Genomic DNA, 12,821 nt, shown 5'->3' on the forward strand with positions numbered 1-12,821 from the left:
TACCCGGTGTTGCCCGAGTAATAAAAAAGTATTTGGATAGAAAATTTATTTTTATATAACATTTACTATTCTAACTTTTAAACTTCATATCATGAGAAAATATTTTTAAGCAGTTTAAATGAATTAAGAGGAAAAAGAAAACAACTCTAAAGGTTTGCAAGCTTTTTCAAACAACTACAACTTTTAAATTTCATATCATGAAAGAAGTGTTTTGTTGAAATAAATTAAGAAAAAAAATAAAACTGTAAATGTGTTTAAATGTAAAATAATTAGCAAGTAATGACTAAATATAATCTGTTTAGCTATGATTACAATGAAAAATTATTTAATAAATAGGGTAATAAAAAAGTCTATTATTTTATTTTTATATAATTATAGTTAGTAGAATTAAGTATAATTTATTTTTATTTAACATATAACAACATTTACCACTTTAACTTTCAAACTACATATTATGAAAAGTGTTTTGTGTAATTGAAATAAATGAAGAGAAGAGAGAAAATAAAAACAACTGTAAATGTTTTCAAGCTTTTTCAAACAACTACCACTTTTAAACTTCATATCATGAAAGAAGTTTTTTGTTAAAATGAATTAAGAAAAAAAATTAAACTGCAAATGTGTTTAAATGTAAAATACAAGTAATTAGCAAGTAATGCTAAATATAATCTGTTTAGTTATGATTACAATAAAAAATTATTGTAATCATAGCTAATTTTTATTACTTTATTTAATAAATAAAGTAATAAAAAGTCTATTTTATTTTTAAATAATTATAATTTAGTATAATTAAGTATAATTTATTTTTATCTAACATATAACAACATTTGCCACTCTAACTTTCAAACCTTTTGCTTGCTTACATCAAGCAAAGATGTCCACTAACTAGTGGACATCTTTGCTTCAAGCTAGTCTATGTATTTGATTGATATGTATTGAAATCTAAGATTACATGTAAGGGCTGTTTGTGAACTGAGGTGACAATGAATCACTCTATCACCATACAATGTCAATACTTTCAGTTGATGGCAGCCGATTAGCTTCCCATCACACCAATGTAATACAACCCCAGTATGACTATCTATCTTATCTATGAATAACCAATGATATACAGCCCTTCATGTGTGGGGGCTGTATATCATTGGAGTAACTGATTGCATTAACTCACTTAACACCATCTATTCAGTGCCTTTGCAATGCATGTAGGTATTGAATTGCTTTAAATAATAAGCATATATTAGAGTAATAAACTATAATCATCATTTCTTTAATATGAGCATTAATTACTATCTTAGCTGGAAATTCATGATCATTCTCATGGCTGACGTTATTGTTCTGTCGATCACTACGATTGACTAGCACAAAAAAGGGGCGTGGCCTAAACGCTCCTTGTTGGCACCGGAAACGCTCGTGTTGTTGAATGCGCAGTTATCACTCTAGGGGGAGATAACTCTATGGTTGGTAATAATATTATCAATGTACAATCTCGATTCAAGAGTATACTAAAAACCATTTACAACAAAGGCCTACTACAACTACGCAGTACAATTAGCATTAGCAGTTTTGTAGTTCCGTAGAAACGACCTTTTTAACGTGCAGGTATATTGTAGGCGCCAAAATTTATTTCTGTGTATATTCCGCAACCGAGTTAGGAATTGCGGCTAGAAACTCACAAACCGTTCTTTTTTAGATCTGACCTCAGCACCCCGATTGCGAAATTTAAATCTTGAGAAATTTTTGTCGCGATTGCGTTGCGGCGAAAAACCGCCAAAAACAACTGGAAAACCAAATGGGTTGCACTGTATACATACGGAATATTTCTATTTAAAACCTAAAGAAAAAATGATGTAATCTCTCAAATATTGTAGACATTTTCAAGAACCTATGCTGTTCTTACAGCGAAGTGGCGTTCTCCGTTACATCTGCGCTGGCGGTTTGACTGCGGACAGCTTGATCTTTGTTTTCGGACGAAATGTTTTACGAGCGTCAAACTGGAAACGAATTTTTTCGTTTACAAATGTTCGTGACCAAAGACTAGTTCAAAAGATCTATACTGCAAGCAATCTTCATAGTCAAAAACAAAACAATTCCTCATAGTCTTTTGGTCGTAGGGCTAATCAGCTCATCGATATCTTTGCTTTTGCGCTTTAGCTCCTAAAACGTTGTTTGGATAATTAATTGTTGGTTGTAGATACAGCTTTTCACTTGCTTAACACTTCTAATATTACAGGGAACATGTTTTTCTGCCGATGCGTTGTTTACTGCAGCATTCTTGCCGTAGCTTGACAGCCGACCGATAACGCTTTTAATATTTTTTTGTCAAGCTCGAGGTTTTCTCTGATCATTGATAAGATCTGGAATGCATAAGCATTGTGCTACTTTGCCTGAATTCGTGTTTAACTTCAATTTTCGTGGAAATGTTTGCTGTTTTTACCTTCTTCGAGCAGTTTTGGTTATTTAAAAAATGGTTTTGCGAATACTATTCCTGTTCTTCGCTTTTTTACGGAATGTTCGTCGTGATTTGTAAATATTTTTGATAGTGTCTCTTTTTATGACCATTAATTGTTTCTAAATTGACCAGCTTTGCCTAGTTATATACTTTTTGGGAGTTAGCAACGCCAAGAGTTAGTTATTGTTTCCCTGTGATCTTTCCAGTCGTGAGTTTGTTGCCAGCAATGCTACTAACCAGAGGTGTACTCATTCAGTGGGTATGTGGATATTTATGTGATTTGAATGAAATAAAAATAATAGTGTAGTATTCTATTAATTATGTTATCGTTAAATTTTATACGATAATCTTTGTGGTATTGAAGAAAACTCGCAAGAGTGGGGTGGGGGGCAACTCTTATTTTTATTTATTGCGCTGTAACCAGCGCTGCCGTCAATACAACCTGCTGAACCCAACAGGAGGGAGCTGAAACCAACTCACTTGTGCTCTGCTGAACCCAACAGAGTGCGCTGAACCCAACGCTGCCGACTGTACAACCTCCGGAAACCAACAGGAGGGAGCTGAACCCAACTCACTTGTGTTCTGCTGAAACCAACAGAGTGCGCTGAAACCAACGCTACAACCTGCCGAACCCAACAGGAGGGAGCTGAAACCAACTCACTTGTGTTCTGCTGAACCCAACAGAGTGCGCTGAACCCAACGCTGCCAACTGTACAACCTGCGGAAACCAACAGGAAGGAGGTGAACCCAACTCAATTGTGTTCTGCTGAAACCAACAGAGTGCGCTGAAACCAATGCTGTCAATGCTATAACCTGCTGAAACCAACAGGAGAGAACACAACTCTTGTAAGGATAATAGTTATTTAATTATCCAAGTTGCTTGTAGTAACTTTGTGTGAGCTTGCTAGTGATGATGATAAGTGATATATTTCCAATACAACGACTTGATTATGATAATACCAATCATGCGGCTATTTCAAGAGCCAAACACAAACTGAACTGCCTAAAAATTAGTGGCAGTATTTATATTACATAAGCGATTGGCCTAGAGATTGACGGTTATTTTTCAAACTGACCAATCATATCGTCTTGCTGACGATATGATTGGTCTTGCTGATGATATGATCGGGCCCCTTCTCCGAGGAAGCTGCCAAGTGAGCTCTGGAGACCGGTGTGGCGTCCATCTCACTCGGTTAGGACATTGGCCACTCCGATACGCGAGGTTTCTTCTCGAATAGTCGCCAAGAACCCCCGAGATCCTCTCGGCCTTGATGACCTGGACGTTCTCGGAACAGCCAACATCCAAATAGGATAATTCTCCAGAATTATTCCTCCCATGGCCCTTTTCAGGGTCATCAGTGTTTTCATAGAGTTTATTCGTTTGAATATTTCGCTTGATTTTTAAGTTTACAACACCATTTCAGTTCGTACCTGTATAATTTGTTGATAATAAAGTAATAGTCTAAACGGCACATACGTTCCTCGTATGTTATTAACTTGTAAATTGATATAACATCGTTGATCAATCGAATAATGATAAGATGAACTAGTGATGGCTTACTTTACTTTGAATAAATACTTTTTCTCTTGAATGATTCTGTAATCAGCGATGTCAAATATTGCAAAATCATTATTTAGTTAATTAATAAATAAATACTTTTTCGTTTAAATGTTTCTATAATCAGCGATGTCAAATAGTGTGAAATCATTATTCAGTTATTAAGGATTCAAGTTGGACACAACAGATGGTTTGCTTTGCTAGATATTATTTGACATGCAAAAGTAATTTGACTTTTGTCAAATTAATTTTCAATGGGTATGAGTAGACTTCAAATAAAAAGATTCATTTTGATTCAGGTCGGCTTACGGCGTAATCTCAACTGCACAGGCCCTAAATGATTAGCTATGATTTAGTTACTGCTACCCAAAGTATTTGAGTGCAACTCCGCATCGTTAACACGGTAGGGTGCGAATTCATCATCAGTGGGCAAATCCGAACCCATTTCAAGCATAGAAACACAGTGTATGATTTATTTACCGCTCTCCAAAATATTTTGGTTCCAAAAGACTGTTACTTATTTAATCAAATTGAAAACCTAATCTTATATGCATACCTCATCACCTAAACTACTAGATTTCATACACTGTTAATCTAATCTGATGAGATTTTTAAAATGCAGGAATTAGGGTTTGAGATAATTAAAGTTCCCAAACAATCTCAGGGATATAAATCATAGTTCATTATGTTTTTTTGCAATTTAAGCACTCGTTGCTACATTCTCCAAAAAACCTGCAAAACAAATTTATTGTGAGTTGATAAGCATGAATTATTCTCAAAATTAGTTCTATCAGCAGACTAGCTATTGTGAGATGTTATAATTTTAATTTTTTCATTTTTATTTATTTTTGTGTTTTCAATGTCTTAATAAGTATCTTTTACCCCGTATTTTTAATGAATATGTTTTACCTGCGAAGTATTGAAAGCTGAAACTCGAAGTAGCAAAAGATTACTGCATGCTTATTGCATATCATTAGGCTTTTTACACCAATAATTGGTCCATGTGTCGAATGCTTCATTTTTTTCAATTGATTTGCAAACAACTCATAGCAAAACAATTATTTTGTCTATAATATGATTTCTGAACAAATTTTGTTTCGCTTGTTTTCTAATCTTACAAAATATTTAAATAACGGAGAATTCATTTGCAGATTGCCTACAATGGGAAAAGTAAAAGTATTTTGTGTGACAATCAATACTGATCCTGCCACCATTCCACCCGCTATTCCTGGATGTCTGTGTGTCTCTGGAGGCATTGTAATAGAGCTGGAGGAATGTATGTATACTGCACGTTTATTGAGCTGTGTTTGTATGGACTTTTTCAAAATTGTGTTGAGATGACTTCGTAATGGGTAAAACCTCAAATGGATCGGCTAAAATTAAAGATAAGTTTATGCAAAATTTTAGTACATTTTATCAAGAAGTGTGAGTATTTTTCTATCATTTACAATTGTCAAGATGTTTGAGACTAAAATCTATAAAACTTGATGGGAGGTGAAACGCTTGAAAAAATGTGCTGAAATGGGGCCACTAGTTGCTCGGCTGTCTGTCTCTCTCTTGTTAGTGATATAAGCTATTATGTTCAATTTACAGCGTTACACTTCTTTATTCTGTTGGTCTCATCACAACTATAGACATTATCATACTGTCGCTTGAATCTGAGAGTTTTAACTGCCATCAAATTTTATGTATTTTAATCTGAAACATCAAAACATCAGAAACAAATGCAACTGATAGAAAAATATCAATACTTTGTGATAAAATCTACATCTTTAAGCAACAGTTCTCCGAGCATCCCTGAAATATAAACTTTCATTTTTCACTGAAGTTTCAACATCGTAATTATAAATACTAAATGATTATTACTGTTTAGTGTCATTCTAAATGACATTGAGTCATTCGCACCGTCTGATCAGCCATCATAACAGCATAATTATACTAATTATCTGAAAAACTAAAATTTAGAAATTGGTTCCTCGTGTTTTTGGTTATCGGATAATTGAGGTTTTCATGTCTTGTTGGTCGATCAAGATTTTACCGGATTCTTCTAGTGCACAGATGTTCAAACTCAAGTTTAGGAATAATTTTTCAATGGTCTTCTAAGTTCATGAAGTAAGTAGTTTTGCTCTTCTTTTTAGCTGTACAGGTTAAATATCTGAATGTTCAGCTGCAGGGAGTGTCTAGATGCCGGTGGAGTGAAGGGTCTGGAAATAGTACAATAATAAGGAGTTCTACTGATGTTCTTATCGACCTTGAGCAGGAACTCATCAGATCTGATGGTAAAGGCAGTTTCATTTTTTTCACTTTTAAACCTGTTTGTTTGTTCAAATTTCATGACCATCGGAAAACTTCCTTTGTAAATGGTTTGCTGCTCGATATTAACTTTTGAAGAGTTAGTTATGAAGCTGGTGCACTATCAGTAGTAAGCTGGACTTTTAGCCTAACCCTAAACAAAACACAAAATAACCAAACGGCTACAGCCAATCAAATGGCTTCTTGCAATATCTATTTGAATACATCATCAAGATCTCCATTTATTAGCTAATTTCTGCGTTACTTTCTCAAAATATATTTAAAATTCTAAGTGAAGATTTTGTTTACGTGAACTGATGAATTAGCAGCGCGCGAAAGGTTGTCTTCTCATCACAACCACTTGTTTGAGAGCTTTGTTTTTCTCTTGTTCTTTGTATGTGTGTTGGACTTCACCTAAAGTTCCTCTCGCACACAATGGTTTTCTGTATAGTTGAGTCAGAGGCTATCATATTTCAAGTTGGCTACTAAAATTCAAAAGTTCATCAAAATATTTGTGCACACGTTACATGTGTGAGGGTCATTAGGTCATTTAACATCCTGCTTGGTTTTTATAGATCTAATGTCATGGTGAACTTTTCATATGCTTTCTATCCAGAACATGTCCATGTTAGCTCTTCTCATTTATTATCCAGATAAGTTAAGTTTGATCTTGTTTTATCTAAATAGCTTATTAGGACAATTACTCACCCAAACAATAAATAGTGTAAGACGATTAATTCTCTACAATTGTATATGCATATAGTCAACTGAAATGATGATGTTTTACCATAACTTCAATTTATGTTCAGTTATAGTCCCTAATTTAGTGTCTCAACATGCGGAGTAATTGTGTCTATAAGGTCTGATTTCGGTATGATCATCTGAGTTTATAAGGTCTCACTTCAACATGCGTATCAATCGTGTCTATTATTTATGGTCTGATTATGGTATGATCATCCCTTGTCACAAATATTGCTATCTGGGTTAGTGACTTAGTATCCCGTTTGTTCTTTACGTTTATTATCCAGATAGGTTACAGGTTGATCTTCACTGGGTTGGCGTTCCATTTGTTTTTTACGTATAATATCCAGATAGGTTAGTTTGATAAGTTACAGGCTTTTTTCATGTTTATTATACAGATAGGTTACACTCAGTGACTGGATAGTCACCAATTAGTCACTTATTAGTCAACCAATATAGTCACTAGATAGTCATCTACTTGTTTTACATCCATATAATTGATTAGCATAATCAGCATAATTGCGTTAATTAATAACGCAAACGTTATTTATTCAGATATTGAGTAAGACGATTAATCCTCTACATTTTTGTATGTAGTTAGTCAACTAAAATGATGAGGTTTGGTCAAAGCTTCAATTTCTGTTCAGTTAAAATCCCTATTTTAGTGTCTCAACATACGGAGTACTCGTGTCTATAAGATCTGATTTTGGCATGATCATCATTTCTTTGTCACACGTGCTGCTACACCATAATGCTGCCATATTATTTCTTAGATATTTTATACTCAAATCCGAAACTATTGGTTTATGTGAAAACTAGTTTTTAAAGGTTCCTTAATTTGTCAACAGCTATGGTCCTTCCTCGCGAGCTATGTCATATACCAAAGATGCTTCCTCGCTAGCTGTGTCAAGTATCACAGGTGTTTCCTCGTTAGCTGTGTCAAGTATCACAGGCGCTTCCTCACTAGCTGTGTCAAGTATCACAGGTGCTTCCTCGCTAACTGTGTCAAGTATCACAGGTGCTTCTTCGTTAACTGTGTCAAGTATCACAGGTGCTTCTTTGCTAGCTGTGACATGTATCACTTTGTTACTAAGCTCCAATTAGGAAAGGATAATGCTGTGTGTCTGAAACTCAAACGGATGGTTCATAGATCCCACTCAGTCCATAAACATTATTAGTGCCTTAAAACTTACTATTCATTTGGTACTTGCGATATTCCAGACCCTTACTAAGTCAGTAAATTTCTATGGTGAAGATGCAATAGACATTCATAGCTGTACATGTATTAGGGGGTTTATGTTTTGTTATAATCTTCAGATTTTGGTTCTGTTTTATACCCATGGTTAAATATAGTCAAGTCTCCACTTATGATCACCAGATAATACAGTGTATGGTTTGAAAATATTTTGGATTTTACTCATAAGGTAATTTACAGCATACAGTCTTTGAAGTTTCTCGAATTATCAAAGGTTTGTAATATAAAATGATTGTAGTAAAAATAGAAAAGCAAAAAATTGAAAAGAGTAAAATATTATAAGCTAAGTTAGTCCCTAACTTGACCTACTTTAAGTTAGAGTAATTGAAAATTCCCTTCACCACTAGCTCCATTCTACGTATCACCGAGTCAGCATATTCATGAGTGTGTGTTAAAGGGCACTAATAATATATACACTTATTTTCATTGCTTGTAACTCTATAAATTGAACATCCTACCTATAATTTATGTTTTTAATTTAGTTTTTTTTTAATTTAAATTAGTGAATTTCTTTTTATGTTATAATAATTACTTAAATAATGTGGGTATTTATTGCAGAGGTATCATATTTCTCATGGTTGTGAACCACATTAAAGGAGCGAAAGTGTATTCTTATGAACATATTTTGTACGACAAATAACAGTTTTAACGTATGAAGCTGATATGACAAAAAATTTACTTCAAATGGAGAGTTTTAGCGCTATGCAGCGGTGTTACTGGTAGCTGATAGTGACAGATATGATCGCAAATGTGATGACAGATGTCATGACAGATGTGATGCCAGATGTGGTGACAGATATGATGACAGATGTGATGACAGATATGATGACAGATGTTATGACAGATGTACTGACAGATGTGATGACAGATGTTATGATAGATAGGATGACAGATGTGATGACAGATGGGATGACAGATATGATGACAGATGTGGTGACAGAGGCTGTTCGTTGTAATGCTGTTTCACATGAAAGTTTTGGAGTAAAAACTCTAGACTAGTAAGAACAAACTGCAGTGGTTTAAATTATCTTTTATCTTTCATCTTTCAACTTATGGATCAGCTGTAGTACGGTGTTTAGATTTCTGTACTGCCTAGCGGTAGGTCAGAGGTTTGATTCCTGCTAAAAATGTCAAGAGCAGCATCTGGTATTAATTTGCTCTTGCGCTAAGGGAGACAACCCCAAGCTGGAACAATCCAAGGCGATCCACGGGAAACCACATCAGTACATTGCGTTTGACTCACATAGTCGTACGCGCGCTCACTGAAGTTTGAATTTCATGAAAAAGTTTTAAACTTTCAAGCTACCAACAGCCAAGTTTAAATCTTTTGGCCATATCGTAAGGCGGAGCAAATGCCATAACCAGGGACCAGCCAAACATTGTAATTCCACATCGTAACCTGAAGGAACCATATCTTAGGGCCTCTGTATCCCGGGTTTTTACTTCAGTTGCCAAAAGTCCACACTCAAGTGCCCACACTCAAGTGAGACACAGTCTCCCTTGAGTGTGGGCACTGAACTGGGCCAGGAGAATAATTGAATGAAATGCTCGGCCATTTTGTTCATTCCCAACCAGTGTGCTGTTTCAAGTGAAAAAAGTAATACAAACAGTTGTTTTGTAATTTATACGGCATTTACTGTCTTAATATATGTCTTCCTACAATGTAGGTAGGAATGAGAGTCAAAGACATAAATAGGAGCTATGAAAAGTTTAAACGCTTTCTTCCTAAAGGCTGACTCACACTATCTCCGCGTTGATGCCATAGTACTTCAGTGATCGTCGATGATAACCATGTTCACACTATCACATACCCATCCGCGTTTGCATCAGGAAATACCCCATGACGTACTGTTTTTATTTTTATCTTAAATTTTCACGAAGAAACCTCTTTGTTTTCGCTTGGTGGAATAAAAAACTAGTCGTGTGGTGACTATCATAAACGGATATGATTATATAGCTCTATTCGCGACCGCGAATTACCATCGCCGAAATGGTTCACATTTGAAAGGCGGTCATAGATGCTCGGTGAAATATTGGGATTGTTTGACCTTGCAAAATTTCCTGACGTGTCCGCGACGCTTCGTCGATACTATCCATTCATGGTTCACATAATCGACGATGGACCCCGAAAGGAAAACGCTGACAAACGGCGATATAGTGTAAACCGGTCCTGAGTTAGTGCAATCGATGCGGTTGATTGTGTGAATATGAATACCAGCTTGCCAGCTTTTTCAATACCCACTTTATCCCGCACCTTGTAAAGCAATGGCCCAGCCATCTCCGTGGCTGGTAGGTGGCGTGCATCCTAACAAGCGCTTTTCCATCAAAGCTATGTCTCATGTTCCACGAACCGGAACCATTCTGTTGCGTAGATCATTCTTGCGACAACCTCATTGATTCCTTCCTTTTCAGTTTTTCTTGTTTGGCTCTCATACGCTGAAAATCTAGAATTCATTTGTCTTCGCTATGTGACCTTTCTTGTTGGTGTGGCAGCACATGGTTTAGGTGCAAGTACTGTTGTTGTTGTAGTCTCTTTCTGAAGCTGTCGGCCTCACTTCTATGAGAGTGATGCCATTTTCTGCTGTTCTGGAAGCGCAACACTTTTCAGTATGTGATTTCATACAATCCACTATTCCTTGCATGACAGTCTTCAAGTCCTTGCATGTCGCTTTAAATCCCCTACCATGTTAACCAAAAGCTCTGGCTTTATAGTGTTTGATTTGAGCGAGAGTTTTACTGAATGTTCAAATTAACTGCTTGGGGAAACAAAACACTTCTAATTTACACGGAATTATTACTTCTAAAGTAAAAGCTGGCCTGGTTAAAGGTAGATATATTTGATGTCATGTCATTTATTAAAACAGAGTATCAAGGAAAACTTGTACCAGGTACAGTTTCTATCTTACAATTAATTCTGCTTTGAAGTTTACTAATTATAACTCATAGGTCCTAACTTCAAAGGTCCTTCCGCAGTGTTGTGCTACGCATGCAGTCAGATATCTCCACCATACTTGCTACTTCGTGCCAGAGGAGTGTTTACAGATTTATTATACACACATCAGAACGTGATTGTTTGTCCATAAACACTGACTTTGCAAGTTTATAGAAAAATCGACAAAAAAGAAATGTGATTCTTCCCAGAAAAAATCACGATTTAAATCAATGCTTTAAATCATTTGATTTTTTTGCCAAACCTGGTAAAGGTCATCTGTAATGCCATCTCAACATTTTGCTTCTGAGATATGTCAATAAAGAGGAGTCTGTGATGGTAAAATGTAGTATTAGATTTACTGATCTATAGTTGAATATTTGCTCCTAAAGACGGACTTACGCAAAATTTATGTAGATTTCATCAGAAAGTATTAATCTTTTTTGTTATCTGCAACTGTTTTTGATGTTTGAGGAGATCTGACTGTCAGGATGTTTCAAGATTAAAATTGACAAAACTTGATCGCGATTAAAACGCACAGAAGAAAATGCGTGAAAATAGCATCACTAGTTGCTATCATTGCTATAGTTGATATCAGCTGTTGTGTTCAAGTCACAATGTTATTCATCTCTACTCTCTCAGTCTTTTTGCAACTATAGACATCATAATCGCACGACAGTGCAATTATGATGTCATATGATGTCTGAGACCAACAAAAAGAGAATTATGATGTATATCATTGCAAATTGTCTCAAGTTACCTGTTGAGTTTTGAGGGGCTCTCTGAAGGATTTGGTTATCAGTATTGGGGAATTGACAAGACTTTATCTATCTAGGGAGAAAAAACTGACTAGTTGTTAAATTACCCTACAGGATGAAAATATTCGATGGATATAAAAATTCGCGATTTCGTGAACAGTCAATTCCGCGAATTATTAAATTCGCGAAAAAATAGTTCTATTTTTAGTCACAAGGGAGAACAACTACTGCCTCAAATTTAAAAACTAGTCGCTAGGCATAAATACTAAATGTGGCTGAGTTTCAAAACATTTTTAAAATAGTCGCCGGGGCTTTGAGTTAACCCCATTGCTAATACATCACATTTCTTTACAAAATTATTCAAGGTGTCACAAGATATGCAGAATGGCGTCATCGCAAAAATAGCGGTTAGGCAATGTACTAAACGTAGCCGAGTTTCAAAACTTTTTAAAAATCATCGCCGGGGCTTCGAGTTGAGCCCATTGCCAATGCATCAAACTTCTTTACAAAATGGTTCAAGGTTTTCACAAGTTACTAGGCATGGTATTGTCATTGCAAAAATTTCTCCTACAGTCATTTTACATTGAAATCAACTCCATCAACCTCTAACACCGAAGTTGAAGACGATCATGATCCTGACTTAGACCTTATGGTATGTACTTCATTTGCAGTGCAGATACTTTTTTCCATAATTAACTGCGTTAGTTAATTCTTTTGTTTAAAAACTGATCGCGTTCATGAAATACTTCAGCTATTGTTTTTGTACTTCCTTTACACATGTTAATATTTTTCTTTTGCGTTTACTGCAGATTGAAAATGAAACAGCACCTACCGGTATTCTG

At 35.4% G+C, this 12,821-nt stretch overlaps 1 protein-coding gene across 3 annotated transcripts in view; it reads left to right on the forward strand.

Annotated features, from left to right (window-relative positions):
* The first annotated feature begins 2,261 nt into the window (after positions 1–2,261).
* The window catches only part of LOC137401437 (arrestin domain-containing protein 2-like), a 29,142-nt gene continuing 18,582 nt past the window's right edge, over positions 2,262–12,821 (forward strand). Inside the window, exons 1-4 of one of the 3 annotated variants that reach the window (XM_068087778.1) lie at positions 2,360–2,705; positions 2,905–3,292; positions 5,156–5,280; positions 6,143–6,283. In XM_068087778.1, the coding sequence (XP_067943879.1) occupies positions 5,166–5,280; positions 6,143–6,283 (256 nt within the window). In that variant the 5' untranslated portion in view covers positions 2,360–2,705; positions 2,905–3,292; positions 5,156–5,165. The other 2 variants (XM_068087777.1, XM_068087776.1) reach the window with 2 other exon arrangements.

This window comes from Watersipora subatra, chromosome 8 (genome assembly GCF_963576615.1).
Source record: "Watersipora subatra chromosome 8, tzWatSuba1.1, whole genome shotgun sequence".
Lineage (NCBI taxonomy): Eukaryota > Metazoa > Bryozoa > Gymnolaemata > Cheilostomatida > Watersiporidae > Watersipora > Watersipora subatra.